The following is a 23,150-nucleotide window of genomic DNA, read 5'->3' on the forward strand; positions in this document are numbered from 1 at the left end:
TTTTCCTGACATTTATATGTGCCTGATTTTTACGCCGGGGAAATACATAAAGCAAATTTGCCTGTGACCGCTTTATATAAATACAATATAGGTAGGTATAAATCCATGTGATCACTTATATCAATGATACAGTATATCGTCATATCGTCCAGCCTGTGCAGAAAATCGTCCAGTGTTTATTTAAAATCATCCAATTATGCAGTTATACAATATAAAACAACACAATATGTAGGGTATGATTTTACCCCTAAATTCAGCATATTGACACAAAATGATAACTGCAAATCCACCTTTTGCTACCTAGAGTCCAGTTGTTTCTCTGAATCTATAATGTCTATAATATGTTAAGAGCTCGCTTAAAGGTCCCATGACATGAAAATGTCACTTTATGAGGTTTTTTAACATTAATATGAGTTCCCCTAGCCTCCCTATGGTCCCCCAGTGGCTAGACATTTTGATAGGTGTAAACTAAGCCCTGGGTATTTTTGAGAAAATGAAAGCTCAGACAGGTGAAACTTCCCTTTATGTCGTCATAAGGGGAAAGGTCACCTCCCCTTTCTCTTCTTTGGCCGCAAAGAGGATTTGGCCTGCCCATGAGAAAATGAGCTGCGCGAGCGTGATATTGTTTTTTCCTCGAGAGACATCATGGCTTGCAAATGAGCGAAGCATGGCAGTTGCTCAGTGTTTGGATGTACAAATGAACACAAAAGTATTTTTTTAGTTCCTTCATCCGAGCCTCTGAAGAACCAGTGGGTTATGTGAATTTCTGATGTGTAATTGTTCAAGTTCAGACAGATAATCTTTCTCTCAAAATCGTTTAATGCTGTTTATGCATCAGTAAATCAAGCCAGTGACTAAAATATCAACTTCACATCGTTTCTCTTGGTAGGATGAAAATAATCTTATTTAAACTGTGATTAAAATATATACAGAAAGCGATCAAATAACAATCCCTTTCCAATCGTCCAAGCTGTCAATCACACAGTTTATCTGGACACTTGCCAAACTTATGAAATCAATGACGCTGTTACGCTGCACAACGAAGCTCTTACTGTACTTACCTCATGTTTGCATTGGTAAAATCATTAGTGAGAGTGCAGAAACTGCATTGCAATGATAAGATCTTCATTGACGCGATCAACAGGCTGTCATCTGCTCAATGCTCATCACTGCAACCTTTTATGTGATGGGAATAGATCTAAATACTTCTCTAAAAACTTCTCACGATTCGTTAATCTCGATATCTGTAATAGTAAAAACGTATAATAGCTGTAATAGTAAAAGTATTCGAGAGAGTTCCATATGTAATGCTAGCTATTTCATATGCAAGCATGTCAGCCAATCACAGCAGTGGGCGTTTACACTGAAGTCTCACAGCAGACACGCCCCTTCAAACAGTGTTCAAATCAGAGGCTAAAATCAGGCTAGGAAAAATGCCTTTTATTTCTAAATTATTAAAAAATGTTATCTTAAAAACATACTAACATTATAAGGGCACCCCAGGAAACATTATAAAATAATAAAATGATCCATGCCATGGGACCTTTAAGTACTAAACAAAACCGTTTACCGTTGCGTTGTAAGTAATTAGCAAAATTTGAAAATGTATGCAATGTTTAATAGGGAGCCAATGCTTCCAGTACTTCCTGGTTTTAGTAAGAACTATAGCTGCTTAATTTTGGACCAGCTGGAGTTTGTTTATTAAGCGTGCAGGGCAACCACCCAGTAGAGCATTACAATAATCTAGCCTTGAGGTCATGCACACATGAACTAACTTTTCTGCTTTTGTCACTGAGAGCATACGTCATAATTTAGATCTATTTTTAAGATATTAATTATAGTGATGTACCAACTAGGGTTCCCTGTATACTTTACAGCATTAGTTAAGAGAGATTTTTTTCCTTGAGGATATTTGCCATGTACTGTACCTGATAGGCCACAATTAATCGATATTGAATTTAACTAAATTGAGTCGAATCTCAAGCTTGTGAATTGAATCGTGAAATTTGTGTCAATGCCCTGCCCTAGTCATAATGTTTTGACTCTTCGTCAGTGTATGCATCAAACACATTTACATGGTGAACTTGTTCTATGAAAGAAGTCAGTCTTGTTCATGTGTGCTTGGTATTCCTATTTCTATTTTTATTAGCTGCCAAAATGCCAAAACCAAATTTGAGTTGTTGAGTGTGTTCAGACGGCTCCTTCAGTGGGTGTTTCTCAATTGGAATAAGCTAGAAATTAGAGCAGAATTTATGCCCATAATCATGAAGCAAAAATTTGGTTACTGCAAATTCCTCTACAGATGCAGCAGGAATTAGAGAGACTCAGAAAGCAGCTGGATCAATCAGAAGGAGGACGAGACACCCTTCTTCAGCAGGTGAGCTTCCCTTCTTCCACTGAATTGTTTTGCTACAGCGCTGGCTGATGCAAAGATGTTTTCCTTTGTTCATCTAAAATTGTCATCATTTACTCTCCTTCATTTTATTCTTGCCCTTAAACTTAAGCTTTCTAACACAAAAAGATGGCATTTTAAATAGCGGACATTTTCCCTTGCAATTGAGGTTACCAATGAATAACGTCTGTTTCTCACACAAAGCTATCATAGAGCTTCAAAAGATTTGTAGTGCACCAGTCGTATGGACTATATTTATAAAACCTGTTTTTGCATCCTTAATATCAAAAGTCAGCAACCTATGGCACACATGGGGAGAGATCTGTATTTATTTCATTTAAATTAAGAACCTCACACCTGCATACAGTTCTACATTTTGAGGTAATTATTCCACAGAGTAACACAGCATGTTTTATTAAAGGTGGTATCAGTGATTTCAGGCCCAAAAATATTTTTATCACATTCATCTAATCTTTCCTTACGATCCGCTAGCTGCCCGCCCCATAAGCATGCCGTCAAAAAAAAAAACGCGGGGGAGGGTGTTGTGAGGTTTTGTGCTCGTGCACGGCTGCACGCGAAGTCAGAGCTGAAGAAAAAGCTGGCTCAAAACCTCACAACACCCTCCCCCTGTCGGTGATTGGTTGGAACACTATTTGTTTTGGTTTTGAGTGTTTGGCTAAACCATTTGTTTTTGTGTGCAGATCCCAGAGCCTAGGCTGCCTACAGAGACGCGTTTTTTTGACGGCATGCTTATGGGGCGGGCAGCTAGCGGATCGTTAGGAAAGATTAGATGAATGTGATAAAAATATTTTTGGGCCTGAAATCACTGATACCACCTTTAAGTTAGGAGCTATAAATACTGATAAAGTGTGAGAATTGAACTGTGCTAGTCAATGAAAGCGCACAGCTCTTGCAAACCATTAGCACTACCTCTGCGCATCACAATCTGCTGAAAGCACAACGCAGATCAAGACAGCTTGTTCAACAGTTTGTTCTTCTGTATTTGTTGCACAAAGTTAAAAACCAAGTTAATGCTTTAAATTTCTGAGATATTCAACTAAGTATATACAGTGGTAGAGTCCTATTTAGCACAACGAAGGGGTTGATGTGATCTCCTTTCATGCATAGTGGGGTTCAGTGGAGTAACTAATTCAGTGGGGGGATTAAATGGTGGACAGTTTTTATTTTGTAATGTGTGTGTCTGTGCTGTTGGCCTGCAGATGGATGCCATGCGTTCTCAGCTTCTGAGGATGGAGAAGGAGCGTGTAGATTTGCAGAGGGAGGTGTCTTTACTCTCGTCTCAGCAGGGAAGCGCAAGGAGACCGCAGGAGAGAGTGGTGACAAGTCTTGACAGTGGTAAAATATGTTGATATGGGTGAGGTTAGAGTGTTTTGTGGATTGTTTACTGTTTAATCACTGTGTGTGTCTGTGCACAGATCTGGAGAGAGAGGTTGAAGAACTGCGGGTGCAGCTGGGTAGAATTGGTGTTTCTAGTGAGATGGAGGAACTGAAAAAATGTGTAGAATGCAAAGAGAGAGAGAAAACTCAGCTCGCTTTCCAGGTTGAGGTTTGTGTGTTTATTCCCATAGCCATTTCCCTTCTTAATTTAGGTAATGGAGGTGGTTAGTAGGGTCAGCAGTTTTTCAGGGTTGGGTGGGGGTTGTAATTAGTATTGTTTTGTATTTTTTGTATTGTTTTCTATTTTTATGGTTTTCTGTCTGTATGTCTTGCCATGAAACTAATTTCCCCTTGGGGGACATAAATAAAGTTAAAGTTGATTCTATTGTTTTTTACGAGTGCCCAACCGTATTTATCAGTGAGAGAGTTCCAGCCCTCTGCCTACATGCTAAATAAAAACAATGACACCACATTGAATGAAAAAGATGTTCTTCTACTTGAATCAAACTAAATATTTAACGACTTTTCTGGTACAGTACTTCATGAATCATGAGTGCTTAGAATTACACATCTCTCTGTGTTCAGATTTCATCTTTGTTCATTATTATTTTTGTTCTTTTTGTCTGTCTACATTTTCTTTCTTTCTTTCTTTCTTTCTTTCTTTCTTTCTTTCTTTCTTTCTTTCTTTCTTTCTTTCTTTCTTTCTTTCTTTCTTTAGGCTCTTTCTGCAGATCTGCAGCGGCGTGAGCAGCAGCAGTTGAAGATGTTGGCCCAACTGAAGGAGATCCAGTCTCGTTCAGAAGACAACGGGTCAGATTGTGCCCGTCTGGAGGCCCAGCTGATGGAGAGCGAGAGAAGGAGAGAGGAGCTGTGCTCTAAAGCTCAGGAAGCAGTAAGACAGTGGAAAAACAAGTGCAAGAGACGGGAGCGAGAGCTTCAGGAACTAAAGGAGGAGAGCAGAAACAACACCGATAAAGATAAACGGGTGAGACTTTGCAACCCTTTGAAGGAATAAAAAAAAAAAAAGCTTTTTGCCACACTTTCCATTGTATGTGATTGTGAATTTAAAAAAAGCCGCGTTTCCACCGCAGGAACTTTCCCCAGGAACTAGGGACTTTGGGCTGGTACTCGGTGTGTTTCCACCGCAGGAACCAGGGTCTAAATGAAGTTCCGGGTAAATGTTTCCCTCTCCGAAAGTCCCTGCTTGCGAGGTAGTACTTTTTGAAAGTTCAGGAACTTTAATGGGTGGGACTTGGGCGCTGAACATGCTGATTGGTTGAGTTCATGCCACATTTTGATTAGTTGACGTAGCATTTTATTTCAACCTCCATCTGTTGCAGTGCGTGCAGTAAGAGTTGTTTGCTATTCGAATCAACAATGGAGTTTAAAAAATATGACGGATGGACCGACAATGAGGTTCAGGCTTTATTAAGCTTAAATTCAGAGGATGAAATCAAGCGGGAACTCACGCAGTCCTACGTCACCGGACTAATATGCCTAGTCTTCATGGTACTTAAGACCGCGGTGGAAACGCAGACAGCAATAGGTCTGGGGGAAAAAAGTTCCTGGGACAAATTGTTCCGGGTAATTTCGGTGGAAACGCGGTTAAAGTCAATAGCTTTTCATGTATTATTAATCTGTAAAATAAAAAAAACTCCTCAGAGCAAAGAGAGAGAAGGTGTTCTTAGCCAGCAGGCAGAGGGTGCCCGCCGACAGCTCGCCGATGCCCTCGGATGTCTCGCTCAGCGTGAAGAGGACGTACGCCGCTGTGATGTGGATCTGGCTGAAGCTCGCTCACAGCTTGTCACTTTAGATCTCGAGCTCCGAGAGGCTCAGGAAAGCTTGAGAGGCCATGAAGAGGAAGCCCAGAAACAAATCTCCTTACAGGTGCGTATGAGAGAAGAGAACATCCGGCTGAAGGAGCGTGTGGAGCTCCAGGAGCAGAGGAGAGAGGAGGAGCAGAGATCTCTGCTGGATCTCCAGGGCTCAGTCAAGAACCTGAGCGCTGCGAGAGCTGACCTCACTGCCAGACTGGCCGAGGTTGAGAGCTCCATGAAGGATCTAGAAAAACAGATCACTGTGGCTCAGGAAGAGAGCTCCTCTTTTGGACGACAGCTGGAACTGGAGAGGCAAGTGCATCAGAAGGAGCTGAGCCACCTCCGAACAACACAGCAAGAATGCAAAGCAAAACAGGACAGAGACGTACACGACATGCTGAGATTATACCAGCGAGAGAGAGATGAACTGGAGGCTCTCGTCAGAGACCTTAAGGTTTGAATATTAATCATGAAATAGTCACCTTCATTTATATAGCGCTTTTAACAATATGGACTGTTTCAAAGCAGCTTTACAGTGAGAATAGGAAATTAAAGTAACAGATATTGTTTTGGCTTTACAGCAGCTCTAGAATAAAGTTATTGTCCAGCTAAAGTTAGTTAGTAAAGTTAGTCTTTACAATGATAACAGGAAAATAAAGCCACAAAGTTTGTTTCTTGAAGAAAATAGCATCATAGTCCATCTTAAGTAAGTTAATTGATTCATTTTTGTTGTAAAAAAGTTATTATTTTAGTAATAATTATATATTTATATTTATATAACCACTCTGGAGAAAACCGTGATGTCGTTGTCCAGCTTAGTTCATTTCTCATATAATGGTGTCAATGCAGGCAGATCAATAATTTTGTTGAATATTAAAGGGCACCTATTATGCAAAATTCACTTTTACATGGTGTTTGAACATAAATGTGTGTTGGCAGTGTGTGAGCAAAACCACTCTAGAATGATAAAAATCCACCCAGTGTTTTATTTACAATCTCAATAAATCATATGCACTGTCTCAGAATGAGCTGTTGTCAGATTCGGCGCATTGTGACGTAGAATTGCACACAGGCCCCTCCCACGACTGTTGAGTGACAGTTCAGCTTGAGCATAGACCCGCCCTGAGTGAGCTGGACACAGAGTCCGCCATTGTTCGACGCTTGAGCAGCTGTAGACAAGAATGTCTCCTAAGCGATTGAGGTGTGTTGTTGATGGATGTAAGAATGAACATAGCAGTTAATTTACTCTCGTTGTTACTCGAGGATGGATCTGTACTGTTTGTGATCCAGCTTATGGTCTCCGGAGCGACAGGCCTAACGTAACTGGACACGGCAGAGATGAAAGTCAGAGCGCGCACTTTATCACAGTTCATCGAGTCATTTTACAGATATATGGTTTACCAGTTTATTAAGCACCCACTGAAAAGGTGTGTATATTTGTTTACTATTAGTTGTAACGAGTGTTTTGTGTACTTCGCGCTGTGTATGTTGATGATAATGAAAGGGAGAGATAGAGTTTATGCATAAGACTTTAATGCGCACTTCTTTTACTGTGTTTATTCAGCTCTTACAGTGATTTTCTGGTGTAAAACTAAGGCTTCATCTTTTGTGTGATGTAAAATAAACTTAACTGAACTCATCAGTATATTTTGGTCATCATTCGGACAGGGTCTGCCACAGCTTGTATTAATAGTGGATTAAAGCAGATGACAAATAAGTTAATCGTAATTAAATCAAACTATACCTTTTCTATCTCAATACAGCATATATTCTCTGGCTCTGTGGGCATTATTGTCCGACTCCGAGTCGAAAAGATCACCGCAACTTAGAGTTTCTGTTCTGATATTATCATAGTGCGTTCACACCGGACGCGAATAGCGCGTCAGGCGCGAGTGATTTCAATGTTAAGTCAATACAAAGACACATTACGCGCGTAAAAAAATCCTGCGGCGCGAATGAGGCGTTTAGCGCGGCGCGGTAGACGCGAATTCGCCTCATTCGCGTGAATGGCGCGAATTGAGCGTCTGGCGCCCGAGTTGAAAAATCTGAACTTCTGCGTCAATTCGCGCCGCATTAACCAATCAGGAGCCTGCTTGCTGCTGTCACGTGGTGAACTGACAGTTTATAATGTTATTTTATGTTTGGCCTCAATTAATTATTTTGTAATATGAGTAAAATGCACAACAAAGCAAATCTTTCACATAAAAACTCGATTTCAATATGAGAAATACTAATTTTTTTATTGAATTCTACTTATTCCATATCTATTCTAGATTATATGAAACTTTATTAATCTAATGTAAAGACAACAAACACAATTTAGAAAAAAAAAATCACAGGACAGGTTTCACTTTTGGAGGCTGGCTCCATTTATTATCAAAACAAAAATAAATGACAGATTAGGTGGGTGCGGGCGAGGGTGAACCTCGCGCCGGGCTGTACAGCGCGGGCTCGTCAGGCAGCGACCACCACGGCCTACGCTGTCCTCGTCAGCGTCCTCACCGTTAGGTCCACCAAACCTACCTCCTGGAGCAAATTGTGAAACTCCTGAAACCCTCCGGAGGGTTTGGTGGACCCGAGTACAGCGACGATGTCCCCTACGCTGCTGTTTCTGCTCTCCAGAGCATATACGAGCGGTGACTCTCTCGATTAATGCTAATGCTAATGCTCGATAAACATCTAAAAAAAGATGGCCGCCAACAGGTTTCGAAACTTTCGCCTCTGACACGCGCAAAAATTTCGATTCAAACTTTTGATTTTACGCGCGTCAATTTCGCTCTTGACACGCGAATGCACATAACTAGATGTGGCAGGCGCGATTTTGACGCGCTAATCGCGTCCGGTGTGAACGCACAGTAAAGCCGCTTGTCCACCAGCGTCCGATCAATTTTTGTTCCGACGCGACGCCTGTGACGTTTTCGCTGCTTGGGGGCGGGGTTTGTGGGCTGGACGTTGCACGTTTAAATATGAAACCATAGCAAGCAACGCCCATACACAAATTCTCGCCGCCGAGTTTCCATTGGCTGCTGCCCCGCGTTTTGACGCTCTCATTTGCATAAAGTATCCACCGAGATACTTTTTTGCAGCGCCGCTGTTGACCAAATCGACGCGACGCGACCCATCATGTTTTGCGGGGCGTTTTTGCTGCCTGACGTAGTTACATAGGAAATGAATGGGCTTTGGCGTCGTGTTAGAAATCGAGACGCTGGTGGACAAGCGGCTTCAGTCCTGACTCTGAGCGTGAGCTCGTGAGGCTCCGCCCCCTGTGCGTGGAACCACACCTCATTATCATTTAAAGGAGACACACTAAAACAGCGCGTTTTTCTGAGCCCCAAAAAATGACAATTTAAACATGCTGTAAAAAATTATCTGTTGGGTATTTTGAGCTAAAACTTCACATACACACTCTGGGGACATCAGAGACTTATTTTACATCTTGTGAAAAGAGTCATAATAGGTGCCCTTTAAATGTCCCCAACTAAGCAACCCAAAAGCCAAAGGCGACAGTGGCAAGGAACCAAAACTCCATCAGGTGACAGAATGGAGAAAAAAAACCTTGGGAGAACCCAGGCTCAGTCGGGGGGCCAGTTCTCCTCTGGCCAGTTCACCCCAAATAAGAATCTGCACAATCGTGTGTGCAGAGTTTGACATTAATGGTTGTTCACTTTTCCAAGACATCCACACATTTAAAAAAAAATAAGATTTAAAAGTTGGTCACAAAAAGAGATTTTTTAAATATCTAAGAAGAAAATTATTTTTAAATAAAGCACAGAAGCTGCATAAATCTCTCATGCATTCAAAAGCTGGTTGCTGACAGCTGACAGAAAACAACAAACATGTTGATTGCAGCAAAAAAAAAAAAAAAAAAAATCATGGAAATTCATTGTCAAAAAACTAAAAGTTGTTTATATGAAACATATACAGTTTCTATGGACTACTTTTATGTTTTTTTTTTTTTTTGTATGTCTAGAGTTGTGTAATAATGATTAATCTTTTTTTAGTTATTTATGGAAAGAATAACAGCAGCTTGAACAGAAGCTTGCTGTAGGCTTGAATATTTAAACCTGGTGTCTTGACCAAGCCCTCTACAGAATAATATTATTAGATTTTCACCAGAGAGCAAGATTACGTACAAAAGGATTTTGGGGATCTTACAAATCTACATTGATTTCTTGCTCCTAGAAATCCATCACAATTTCCTCCAAGCTAGTGAACTACATCTTGTGGGAAGAAAACAATATAATGTGATAATATAAACAAAGATAATATTGTTTTGTTGTTTGTGTAGTCGGAGGCAGTGGCGGATAGTGAACTAAGGAGAGCTCTGCAGCTGAAGCTGGACAAAATGAAGGCTGAATGTGATAAACTGACAGAGCAACTGAGCTCCAGCGAGGAGAGTCACACTCAGCTCCTCCGCAAATACCACAGCCTCACAAAAGAGCTGGATGTGAAGGTATCACGGATTTTCTGGTCAAATCAGTGGTTTTCATTGATAAAAGTATAATAAAGACAAAGACTCTTTTTCAAGACCTCCAATCTGAAATTGTTTATGCTTCAAGTCATTTCTGGAATTTGAATGTTACATTGTACAGCATAGAAGTCAGATAATCTGCACAATTTTGACAAAAATCATATTTTGTACCTTGATATTGTAATCGCAATGATTAAGTTTGATTTATAGATTTTACATTTAAATGTGGGGCATCTGTATGGTGTATTTTCACTCACAAGCTAATCAGGCTACACCATTTTAAAGTTACTGGCTGTTCAGAATTATTACTACCCAAAACAAAAATATCAGAAATTGACCAGATTATCAGTAACTGCTTAGCAAATGCAAATGAGTAATTCTAAAATTAGTATTAAGTATTATAGTAAAGTATTATATCTGATTCTGAATCAATTAATGGTTTTCAGTTTTATGAGTCAATACATTTTTGCAGATACTATAAAAGTAAAATTAAAATAAATAAAAAAACTAAATTATGGTATTTACATTGAAGATTTTTGACTGTCAATTCATTAAGAAATCAGCCGTTTCCTTACAAAGTCAGAAAAAGTTCCTTACAGTCAGCGTACTGGATACAGCGTATTGAAGCCTCTCCTCCATTGACATCATTACACTCAAAGAAAACAATGTATTCAAATTTCTAAATATGACGCAACCCTCTTTATGCTTAGTTTTGCTAATGTTGGAGGCTCCTGGTAAGAGGATATATTTTATTAATCATAACCTGCCAAATTGGCCAACGAGTTAATAAGTGTTACTTGCCACGGTTGATTTTCACCCACATTTTCCATGATCATAACCAATATGGTACAGATTATTTTTGTATTTGTGCTTTTGTATTCCTACTTGCAATACCAATATGTAGTTGTTGTTTTTATATTAGTCTTTTACACAATGGTATATATAATTATTCGCCTACTGCAATACGAGGTTTGATAACACTGAACACATTATGATCTGACACGTTATTGTCTTTTTCTCAATAGCTGGGCAGTGTTGTGCCTGCACCGATATCTCAGTGTCTCGGATGTTTTCTTAATGTCTCCTGTGTAGGTGAATTTAGCAGAGCGGGAGGAGGAAAGGTGGCAGACTGCACAGAGCTCCATGGCGGAGCTTCGTGAGAGGGTCACGGGCATCCAGACAGAGCAGGAGTCCATCCTCCATGCCGTAGGAGCTCAAATTGACTCAGCCTGCCAGTTCTTGTCAAAAGACTCAGCCGCCAAGCTTGAAGTACCCACACACACAAACTACAGTACACTACAGAAAACACTTGCTACACTATTGTAAAAGCTGCATTCAAATTTGTGTACTGTTAGAGTATGTACTGCTTTTTGTAAAGACCTCACTTCTTGACTTAATACGTATTGACTTATAATCTTGACATGCTACAAATGGCATGTTGGCATGTGCCTTGCGACTTACGATGTTAGCTGTGCTGTAGTTCTCTGCCATTGATGACTCCCATGCTCATGTGGCCCCTTAACTTAATGGGAGTTTCTAATTGACTCCTGAGCAATAAGTTATTTTACTTAAAGACTACAAATCACTTAAAGAGCTACAAATCAAACCTTGTTTTAGTGTAAGTGGTGATCGATTGTTGCTAATAACATAATATATAATTTACTGACATAAACAAGGTTGTGCTGTTGAGGCTTGCGCAGTCTGCGGAGAAATCGAAACAAATGAGCACAACACACAAAATCAAAACAAATGAACACACAAAACAACTCAGTTAACATACTGCGGTAAAAATTCAAAATGTGGAGTTTTTATATTTATAACGTATGATACAGTTAAGCAACATCACACGACCACGAGTGCTGTCTTCCTGAATACCATCACGATTGAAAATGTGACACTGATTTCATACAACAGTTCAATAAACAAGTAGTTAATATAGTCACTTATGTTTTAGATGTAATATTGACTGTTTTTGTTATATTTCAGCAGAGAAAATAGTTCCAAACTAAGATCACAGCAGAACCATAGTGGATCTCACAGCAACACACCTTGTTTTATTATTGAACGATTCAGTGTTTTGAACAAATTGGTTGAGTCAAAGATTCAATGACCAATTCATAAACAACTGTCTCATTCTTGAATGAATCGCCCGTATGAAACGAATGACTCACTCATTAATATGTTCACTTGTCACCACCTACTGGCGTTTTAGTTTAATGTTTAAAAGTATAATTTTTATTATTATTATTTTTTTATTTTTTTAAACAATCTCATAACATTATTTAACACTAGAACTACCGGAATTCCATAACTACTAGAACGACCATAGCGGTCATTCTGACCGTTCATACTCTGACGTTCATATGGCCGTACTGAACGTCATTTTCGTCATGTCATATCTACATTTGAACCTTCTCTTTAAGTTTTCCAATGAAGCTTTTAATTCATCGCCCTTAAAACAAGCACAAAAGAAAGATTTCCCCATCACGCCTCTCTATGTGAGGAAACTTTTGCGTAAAAAATTTTTTTTTCACCGCACTCACCACGTGAATAGACATGCAAAATAGTTAGGAAACGTCAAAGCTTCATACCTTTTAGTACAGCCCTGTTTGTAAATAAGTTCAATAATCAATACAAAATCTAAAAATAAATGGATCTTCAATGTTACGATAGGTAATAATAAAGATCAGGACACAAAATTTAAATTCAAATGAATGTGAAAATGTATATTCCAGCCTAATTGATAAATATTTTCTTATTTTCTTTGTACAATAAAAACAAATCTTGTGATACAATAACATATATACAATAACAAAAACACCACCTATATACACTCACCTAAAGGATTATTAGGAACACCTGTTCAATTTCTCATAAATGCAATTTTCTAATCAACCAATCACATGGCAGCAGCTTCAATGCATTTAGGGGTGTGGTCCTGGTCAAGACAATCTCCTGAACTCCAAACTGAATGTCAGAATGGGAAAGAAAGGTGATTTAAGCAATTTTGAGCGTGGCATGGTTTTTTGTGCCAGACGGGCCGGTCTGAGTATTTCACAATCTGCTCAGTTACTGGGATTTTCACGCACAACCATTTCTAGGGTTTACAAAGAATGGTGTGAAAAGGGAAAAACATCCAGTATGCGGCAGTCCTGTGGGCGAAAATGCATTGTTGATGCTAGAGGTCAGAGGAGAATGGGCCGACTGACTCAAGCTGATAGAAGAGCAACTTTGACTGAAATAACCACTCGTTACAACCGAGGTATGCAGCAAAGCATTTGTGAAGCCACAACACGCACAACCTTGAGGTGGATGGGCTACAACAGCAGAAGACCCCACCGGGTACCACTCATCTCCACTAGAAATAGGAAAAAGAGGCTACAATTTGCACGAGCTCACCAAAATTGGACAGTTGAAGACTGGAAAAATGTTGCCTGGTCTGATGAGTCTCGATTTCTGTTGAGACATTCAGATGGTAGAGTCAGAATTTGGCATAAACAGAATGAGAACATGGATCCATCATGCCTTGTTACCACTGTGCAGGCTGGTGGTGGTGGTGTAATGGTGTGGGGGATGTTTTCTTGGCACACTTTAGGCCCCTTAGCGCCAATTGGGCATTGTTTAAATGCCACGGCCTACCTGAGCATTGTTTCTGACCATGTCCATCCCTTTATGACCACCATGTACCCATCCTCTGATGGCTACTTCCAGCAGGATAATGCACCATGTCACAAAGCTCGAATCATTTCAAATTGGTTTCTTGAACATGACAATGAGTTCACTGTACTAAAATGGCCCCCACAGTCACCAGATCTCAACCCAATAGAGCATCTTTGGGATGTGGTGGAACGGGAGCTTCGTGCCCTGGATGTGCATCCCACAAATCTCCATCAACTGCAAGATGCTATCCTATCAATATATGGGCCAACATTTCTAAAGAATGCTTTCAGCACCTTGTTGAATCAATGCCATGTAGAATTAAGGCAGTTCTGAAGGTGAAAGGGGGTCAAACATAGTATTAGTATGGTGTTCCTAATAATCCTTTAGGTGAGTGTACTTTTGCATACATTGTAAAACTGTCATGGACAAGTAGCCTATGCAGCACAATACAGTAGCCTACACACAAAAACAGGCTAAGGAAAGACATGAACATTAGCTAAACAAGAAAACGAACTGCTTTAGAACGATTATATTAAAATATTAATGAACAAAATCAGGTTAACATTTTCCTCCAAGTGGGCTCATTTGAACGGCGCAAACACCCCGCATCATTCACTGACGCTTACGCACAGTCTACACAGGTAAACACCGCCTTTCGTGTGCAGCTCCCACACACTACTTTGTGACATTTGGCACATGTCTCCTTGTTTTTTTGTTTTTTTTTTGCAGTTCCTCCTTACTTCTCTCCATCTGCTGCTGCTCCTGCTCTTAATGGCGGGAAATGTAGCGGACTTATGATATCTATAATGTGTGCAGTCAAAATGACCGCAATGGCCATTCTAGGTAGAGATGTTTTGTTCAAAATTCATGTATAACTTTGATGAAAGGTTTTGATCCACTTCAAATGTTGACTAGTTAGACCCCTAATAAATAGATAATCTCTGATAGTGCTAAGTGTTCCCCCGACATAAACCGAAGTCTCCACTCTGAGTTGTAAAGTCACTCCCTGCTTCTTGCAGGTTGTCTGTACTTGTTTCTCAAAGCTTTAAGTAGACTTTCTTTGCTCTCAGCTCGAGCTGTCAACATCCATGTTATATCCCAGTCTTTAGCATTCCTCTGCATCCTTCACACCTTTTTATCCTCTGCCGGCACCCTCCTTTGATTCAAGAAAAAAGAAGTTACAAAATGGCCTCCTTCCCCATCATGTGTTTGTGTCAGCAGTTTAAAGCGGCATGGCGTTGTTCAAGCGTTATTGATCATGACAGGCGAGAGCTGTCAGGGGAACACAATCCACCTCCACACACTTGCTTTTTTTTAAAGGTGACAGAGCCCCCTCTTGTGATCGCTCGCTCTGGAGGCGTACATCATCGCTCTAAATGTGAAATTTGTAAATCCGCTCATTTTTGTTTCTTAAGTGATTCATCTGTGCGGTGGGGTTTTTCCATGGAGCCCAAGATCTGGGAGGTTAGCGATCCTCCAGTAGACTGTCACCATCTCAGAACGCATCAGAAAGCTCACCCTGAATAATTCCAAATATTTTTCCTTCTCAACCTCCTCAGAAATGTGCAATTTTACATAGTGCCTTATTATACAGGAGTTTCTAGTTTTATGACTTACATGCATAATTTGTATAGCAAAACAGTGTTAACGTCAGTCATCTTCATTTATATAGCGCTTTTAACAATGTAGATTGTTCCAAAGCGGCTTTACAGCAATACAAGGATAGTTTAAAGTAACAGAGATTGTTTTGGCTTTATAGCAGTTCTTGAATAAGAACGTGCCATGTATGTATTTTGTGTCGTAGGCCATTACCCAGAGTCCAGGACTGCAAAAGGATTCTCATCGCTGGCTTGCTGAGGTTAAGGTATATTGTTGAGCCCAGCTTTCGATGATCATTTCTCTAGCTGATGTCATGCATCTTAACACAGCTGTTCTTTACTGTCTCAGATAGACTGACGGAAACATCTTCCTGCTCTCATGGACTTAATTTCATGTTTTATCAGGTTTTCTTTCCAAAATGTGTATTTTAACACATTTAAATGCATGTGTAGATGGTTGTTGCTTTCTATTTGTAGTGGTGTGTCTGATATATTACATCAATACATTTAAAGACCCTGTGAAATGGCTTGACAGGCACTCTGCACTCTTTCCTTGCTGTCTTGATGTGTTTTATTGAAACAGGATAGGTCATTAAAGGCCCTGCTTTATCCTTTAGTGTACATCATAGCTGTGAACCATTATTTGCTACTTGCTATTGCTAGTCAGTAAATGGAAGGACATTCTCATTCTAGAGAGCATTTGATTGGACAAAAATGTAGCGTCCATGGACAATTTTTGGTCCGTTTTAATACAGAGAAAAACTAAGTTTTGTAACTGTTGTGTACAGCTGCTAGAAGTTAATGCTGCAAACATTAAGAGTACACTAATAGCATATAGATGACTTCAAAACTAATGCACACCAATTAAAAACCACAAAACTTGATTTCATGGGGTCTTTAAAGTCATGTTAGTGGGCAGTTTGTGGTTTTTCAGAGTACGGCTGTGCGAATATAATCTTGCTCTGAGTTCAATCATATATTTTTATAGATCCATTTTAATTTATGATTAAAAATAAATATTTTGTGATTTCATTTTAATATTTAATTAATATTTGTGTGCATCAGGGTTGTTATAGTTCTGTGAATAGAATTATAAAACTTGTTTCTTTGTATCTTTGCAAAATGAGTAAACAAAATTTAGCTTTAATTTTGTTTCAGCATTAGTTATAGTTTTTATCCCTTATCCACCTTATTTTTCAGATAAGTGCGGCTGCGGCCATTTGTAATTTTGATTGATGGTCTCTGCCTTTCGGTGTCATTCGCTTCCAGTTATTTTTAGCTGTGCTGTGCAAAACAGCTCGTTATGCTGCTTAATATTGCAAACTGCTATTTCTTACCATATTATTTTAATGTATTGTCTTAATTATAAACACACTGGTTTGTAGCACAAACAGTTTTACAGTTTACTGCACTTTGAAATATTATTCTCATTATTTCCCTATAGCGGCTAATAAATTGGAAGTTGCACACATTCACAGAAAGCATCTGTGTGGAAAAATAAGGTGGATAACACAGCGCAATTAATTCTTTCAATCTGCCAATGATGACAGTTTATAGGAAAATTCTGGGGTTGGCTGTTGTACATGTCGATCAGACACCCTGTCTAATTGGGTAGCGCTGGGAAGCCAGACTTGGCCATCCAACATTGAATGAAAATATGAAAGCTACAGTAAAGTCATTTTTTATTGAATTTTGTTGAGTGTAATGAATATTTAGTGCATTACTACAAAGTTTTCATTCATTAAAAAATTCCAGTTTAATTTGATAATACTTAAAAATATTATTTTTATCTTTATAATAGTTGTTGGTTATATTTCATACAGTTTAATTAATCTAGCAAGTAATCTTAATAAGCATACATTCTTAAACTGGCATTTGACAAGTAGTTATTATATCATGAGTCATGATATGTATCATAAGGAAGTTGCAGAGACACAATCCTATTTCTGAAGTTTTTGCTTCTTGTAATACAGTTGTACATATTATTGTGTTCCAGATGTGTATATTTATTGTGTCTGTCTGTGTGTGTTCAGACAATGCTCCAGTGGCTGTGCGAGGAGGTGCATGAGCGGGAATCCAGTGAGAGGAGGTTAAGGAGGACACTACAGCTGCACAAGGAGCAGATGAAAGCACTGAAGCAAAGCAGAGACTCAGAACTGCAGAGCCTCCTGGACCGCATTACCCAGCAGGATCGGCTCCTCAAAGACATCCAATCAGAGAAGAGAGGTACTAACTCACCTTAGAGAAAAGTGATTTCTAGATCAGAATTTATTGGGCCTGGCACTTCAGCACAGGTAGTAATGTGAAATTTTATCCCATTATTCTACTGCATAAGCTGTACTATACTAGCTGACTTTATACTGGCAGTAATTTGCGCAATAGTCACATCACAGCGCGTGGGGGGGAGCACAGAACTTCACATTTGTTTAATAGAGTTTAATATAATTAATTTGCAAAGAAATCTGTAAAATCTCCAAAATGCTTATAGATCATTGTTATTTTTTTTATATAGAAAACACATTTGTTTAAAGGGGGGGGGTGAAATGCTCATTTTCACTCAATCTCCTGTTAATCTTGAGTACCTATAGAGTAGTATTGCACCCTTCATATCTCCAAAAAGTCTTTAGTTTTATTATATTTATTACAGAAAGATAGGCTGTACCGAGTCTTTCCGGAAAAAACCGAGCGGCTGGAGGCGTGCCGTGTGGGCGAAGCTAAAGCTGTGCTAACGCGCCGAGCCAGTAACAACACACAGAGACAATAGATTAGAAGCAGTTTTACTCACCGAACCTTTATCACTGTGACTGCTCGATCCTTAAGCATTAGACGATCTGCAAATCCGTCGATCTGGGCTTTGTTTATAAAACAATCATCGTCGAAATGCAGGGAACAAACAGTCTACACAACTCCGTTTATGCTCAGGAAAAACAAACTCCATCCACTGGTGCCTTAACGCTGGGTTCTTTGGGAATTTGTGCAGGGTTGTCTTGCCCTGGCATCCAAAAACACACTTCTTTGGTGACATTGGCTTCCCAAAAGCCGGGCAGGGCGCTTTGATGGCGAACTGCTTTCGCTCTCTTTCTCTGGTCTACGAGTGCGCGCGCGCCTGCGATCTTACCGGAGAAGTGCCCTTAGGACCCATATAAGGAAATTCCGTTACATCTGACGTCACACATACCCATACTCGAAAAAAACTTTCCGAAACTTGTGACAAACCGGAAGGACAATTTTTGCCACAGAAATACTCCTTCAAACGTGCAATTTAATTTTTGAAACTTTGTCCATGTTTAGCATGGGAATCCAACTCTTTAACAGTGTAAAAAACTCAGTATGCATGAAATAGCATTTCACCCCCCCTTTAACTAAATATTGCTATGTCAGTTTTTTCCAATATCGTGCCGCCCTATTGCCCGAGTTTTTCACTGTTTGAATGCTCCAGATATTTGTGTTTCAATTCATATCTCTGGAATCCTCTTCTGAATCCTTGAGTCCAGGCCTACAAAACAAGCTTTTGCAAACAGCACTGAATTGCTGTCCAATATAATTAGTCTCTTTTAATATAATATATAAAATAATACTTCTATAAAGATGTATATTATTTTTCAAAAGAGACATGGCCATTGTACCACTGGAACTATTTTGGAATTATTTCCATTTGTGAAGCAAATGTGTACAAAGAAAAGTGGTCTAAAATGTAAGTTACTAGCTTCTCGTTTATACTATAAAGTGATATCACACTTGAAATCGTGGTCTGAATAGATCATGCATAATTAGCATAACATGCATTTTATTTTACAACAGGTTTTAAGACAGTCATGTCACACTGTAGAAAAAAAAACTGTTGTTCTTAATTATTTTAGTCTTGTTTTCAAATAAAAACAATCTTAAAATATAATTTACTTGAACAAATATGTGTTTGATAAGACTTGTTTTCAGAGAATGTCTGAATGTGAGATAAAATTAACTTAACTTTTTTTGCATATTTGCACATTAAAAAGGTATTAAAAAACTTAACTTAATGTGAAGTCATAATAATAAATTCAAGTAAATTAATCTTTTTAGTTTTTTTCTATGAAGATAAATCAGTAGCAAAACTCGAGAGCACGTAGATGTGAATTTGAGAACTTGTACAATAAATATTCGTACTTGTACATGAACATTTACTCTCACAGCTCCAATGTGAAAACCTGTAAAATAAAAATCTGAAGTTGAATGTTGAAATTTGCACTCGCATACTATAGTCACAAACCTGTATTCTGAATCTGAAGCTGCAGACGAGTAGACACAAATGTGTAAAATGCCATTCACAGAAATACAACGACAGACACAAACTTGTAATATATATTTTGGGGGGAGGGGGGTCAAAGGAGCTGTTTTATTGGTTGGCACCTAGCCAATGAAATGGGACTTCGATGATGTCACGAAACCCGAGTGCACCGAAACGTTAACATGGCTTAATGCAAGACTGATATTAAAAGAAATAAACGATATTATCAAACTCAGTAAACACAATGCTAATAATGCATACTACAGAAAAGCAGATGAGCACAGAATATGAACGCAACGTGTTTAATTGAGACAGTGGTATTAAAAGACCAAACTCAGGAAACACCATACAAAGCATACAGAAAAACAATTGAGAACAGAATATGAACGCAACGTGTTTAATTGTACGTTTTCCTCCCATAGAAAACCAAGAAAACGCTTAATGAGGCTTAATGGACCAACAGTTATAAAATAAAAAAACAATAACAAAAAACACATAATTCGTTACATTATTAATAAAACACAGGCAGCAAGTTTATTTGCACTGAACACACATTTGCTTTCTTTCGTCATATTCTGTGCTCATCTGCTTTTCTGTAGTATGCATTATTAGCATTGTGTTTACTGAGTTTGATCATATCGTTTATTTCTTTTAATATCAGTCTAATGCATTAAGCCATGTTAGCGTTTCAGTGCACGTGGGTTTCGTGACATCATCGAAGTCCCATTTCATTGGCTAGGTGCCAACCAATAAAACGGCTCCTTTGACCCCCCCTCCCCCTCCCCCCTCCCGCCCCCCTTTCTCTCTCACCGCCTCTGAGTTTCAAGTGCACAAGTTAGTTTTGCACCTGATATATCGCGAAAAGAGTAGCAAAAGTCAAGGCGCGAAATTTGAAATTGCAGTGACAGATTTGAGAAGTTGCAAGTGCCTAACTGAGGTAGTACCGCGAATCTGAATGTAAGATTAAACGCAAAATATATATTACAAGTTTGTGTCTGTCGTTGTATTTCTGTGAATGGCATTTTACACATTTGTGTCTACTCGTCTGCAGCTTCAGATTCAGAATACAGGTTTGTGACTATAGTATGCGAGTGCAAATTTCAACATTCAACTTCAGATTTTTATTTTACAGGTTTTCACATTGGAGCTGTGAGAGTAAATGTTCATGTACAAGTACGAATATTTATTGTACAAGTTCTCAAATTCACATCTACGTGCTCTCGAGTTTTGCTACTGATTTACCTTCATATTTTTCAGTTTTTACTGTAAATATTATTAATAAAATCAATTAGCAACATAAATTCTTCAAATATTCTCCTGTGTTCCATGGAAGAAAAAGTCACATATGTTTGGAGTGTGAGTGAATGATTCATTTGATGACTCTTTTTCAATATCAATGCTCATTAAAATGGTCTTCCAGGTCTTCTTGAAAATGGCCGCAAGAAAGAAGAAGAGATGAGAAATCTTCAGGTCAGTGTAAAGGAGTTTGTATGAATGTTGCACTCTTAGATATACGTGTGTGTGTGTGTGTGTGTGTGTGTGTGTGTGTGTGTGTGTGTGTGTGTGTGTGTGTGTGTGTGTGTGTGTGTGTGTGTGTGTGTGTGTGTGTGTGTGTGTGTGTTTGTGCGTTTCCATGTTTCATGTGAACTTTCTATTCATACTTTGCAGTCACGTGACTACCATGGATACCTGGTGGGCAACAAACGGGTATTTTCAACGTAGAGTCCTGTAGTTCTAGGTCTTTCTAGTAGCTATCAAGTCTGTTAGCGAGCTAGCTGCATAATTATGGACAAGGATTAACTCCAAGGTAGCTAAATTGTGTAAAGCAGACAAGGTTTTTTAAGATAATCGAGCAGTAATAATTCCTCCGTAAATAATCTAGCTCTACTGTTGGATCATCTCTGGTTCTCATTGAAAACCATAGATATCACAAACCTCAAAACAACCTATCACACACTTTTGTTGTTGTTAGCAAAAGAAGACAGCTGTTACTGTGGGTTCACAATGCCACCGGCGAGAGCGTCAGAGTGCCCGGAAGTCATTCATTTTCAATGAATTTTGCCGCTCTCGCCAGCGGCGGTGTGAACGTACAGTTAGCCTATCTTAGATCAACACCACCAGCTGGTTCGGCGAGTCAGCTGTTTGTGTTGATTGACGAAACTACAGGGTAACTTAAAGACACGATTAATTACATGATCATACACCCATTGTATTCAAACAAATGTTGAAATTACCTTTGATGGAGTGATGGAATGATCACTGCTCAGACGTGTATACTGTGAAGGTTGCTTATCTCATCTGCGGTTAGTGCATCCAATCGCACAACAACTATCTGGCATGTCGTTTACACCTCAAAACACCAACTTTTGTATAGTAAAACTGGCGACGTCCTGGCAAGATCCTTGATTAGTTTACTGGGTTTCGTTGCTGGAGAACGGCGTTCTTGCCCGCCAGCCAGTACTTGTGACGTCACGTGCAAACTATGAATAGACATAATGATTTTCATACTGTACAAAATGTATATTCTTTCCCCTAACCCTACCCCTTAAATCGAACACACACACACACACACACACACACACACACACACACACACACACACACACACACACACACACACACACACACACACAATCTCCTCTGTAGTTAGTGGTTACAACCTAACCTTTATGTAATCCTGCATGCACGTCAGTTGTCCTGCATGTGGCAGGCATGTAATAACATCATCTTACCCTTGCTTGTCTGCATGCTTTCAAAGCAAACCCACTGGGATCACCTACCCATTATGAATCAATCCCCTTAATGGGGCTCAGAAGAAACCAGCAGCATGCTGGAAGACAATAGGACACAGAGTCAGTAATTACACAGGGAATCTGGAATGCTAGGAATCTCTGAAACAAAACTTCCTGTGTCAAAGTAATTTCTGTTTCTCTTTTTTTTTCAGGACCGGGTTGTAGATCTTGAAATGGTAAGATTTGTTTCCCCCATAGTGTTTTAATGAATCTGTCATATACTTATTTGTCCAGTGTATGTTAATCTTCACAATTTTCTACAATTAATTCAGCCTGAACTGCTTAAAGACTCCATTGCAAACTTTTGTAAAAATTTCAGCCTATAGCTGCACTGGCGCAGAGTGAACCCAACAGAGTGGTAGTGATCTCTGTCATGAGTTTCTATTTTCCACATGCGCTCAATTGATGGCTTTTATAAAGATGTGTTTTTTGTCCGTTAAATGTTTTGCTTTATAAGATGCTGCAAAAGGAGTATTAAGCTAATCTTTGAATTCCTGTGCTGTTTCATTGTGTTTCATTTGAACAAAGATCAACCATATCATAACTTTGCACCTTTAAATGGATAGTTCACTCAAAAATGAAAATTGTGTCATCACTTACTCAACCTCATGTTGTTCTAAACCTGTATGGGTTTCTTTGTTCTGTTGAACACAAAAGAAGATATTTTGAAGAATGTCAGTAACCAGACAGTTGGTGGACCCCATTGACTTCCATAGTATTTTTTTTTCCCACTATGGAAGTCAATGGGGTCCATC

At 39.1% G+C, this 23,150-nt stretch overlaps 1 protein-coding gene across 9 annotated transcripts in view; it reads left to right on the forward strand.

The window, feature by feature from the left end:
- cep128 (centrosomal protein 128) overlaps positions 1–23,150 on the forward strand; it is a 170,107-nt gene that overhangs the window by 45,520 nt on the left and 101,437 nt on the right. For 8 of the 9 annotated variants that reach the window (XR_014031058.1, XR_014031059.1, XM_081378458.1 and 5 more), the window contains 11 exons: positions 2,303–2,377; positions 3,613–3,748; positions 3,829–3,959; positions 4,509–4,775; positions 5,453–6,061; positions 9,896–10,060; positions 11,171–11,347; positions 15,543–15,602; positions 17,370–17,562; positions 21,024–21,073; positions 22,548–22,571. Coding sequence is in view for 7 of the 9 variants with exons in the window: in XM_081378458.1 (XP_081234584.1) it covers positions 2,303–2,377; positions 3,613–3,748; positions 3,829–3,959; positions 4,509–4,775; positions 5,453–6,061; positions 9,896–10,060; positions 11,171–11,347; positions 15,543–15,602; positions 17,370–17,562; positions 21,024–21,073; positions 22,548–22,571 (1,887 nt within the window). In the remaining 2 variants the exon portion in view is untranslated. The remainder of the gene's footprint in view (positions 1–2,302; positions 2,378–3,612; positions 3,749–3,828; positions 3,960–4,508; positions 4,776–5,452; positions 6,062–9,895; positions 10,061–11,170; positions 11,348–15,542; positions 15,603–17,369; positions 17,563–21,023; positions 21,074–22,547; positions 22,572–23,150) is intronic. The other variant, XM_081378457.1, reaches the window with a different exon arrangement.

Source organism: Scardinius erythrophthalmus (genome assembly GCF_964197995.2).
Source record: "Scardinius erythrophthalmus genome assembly, chromosome: 11".
NCBI classification, from domain to species: Eukaryota; Metazoa; Chordata; class Actinopteri; order Cypriniformes; family Leuciscidae; genus Scardinius; species Scardinius erythrophthalmus.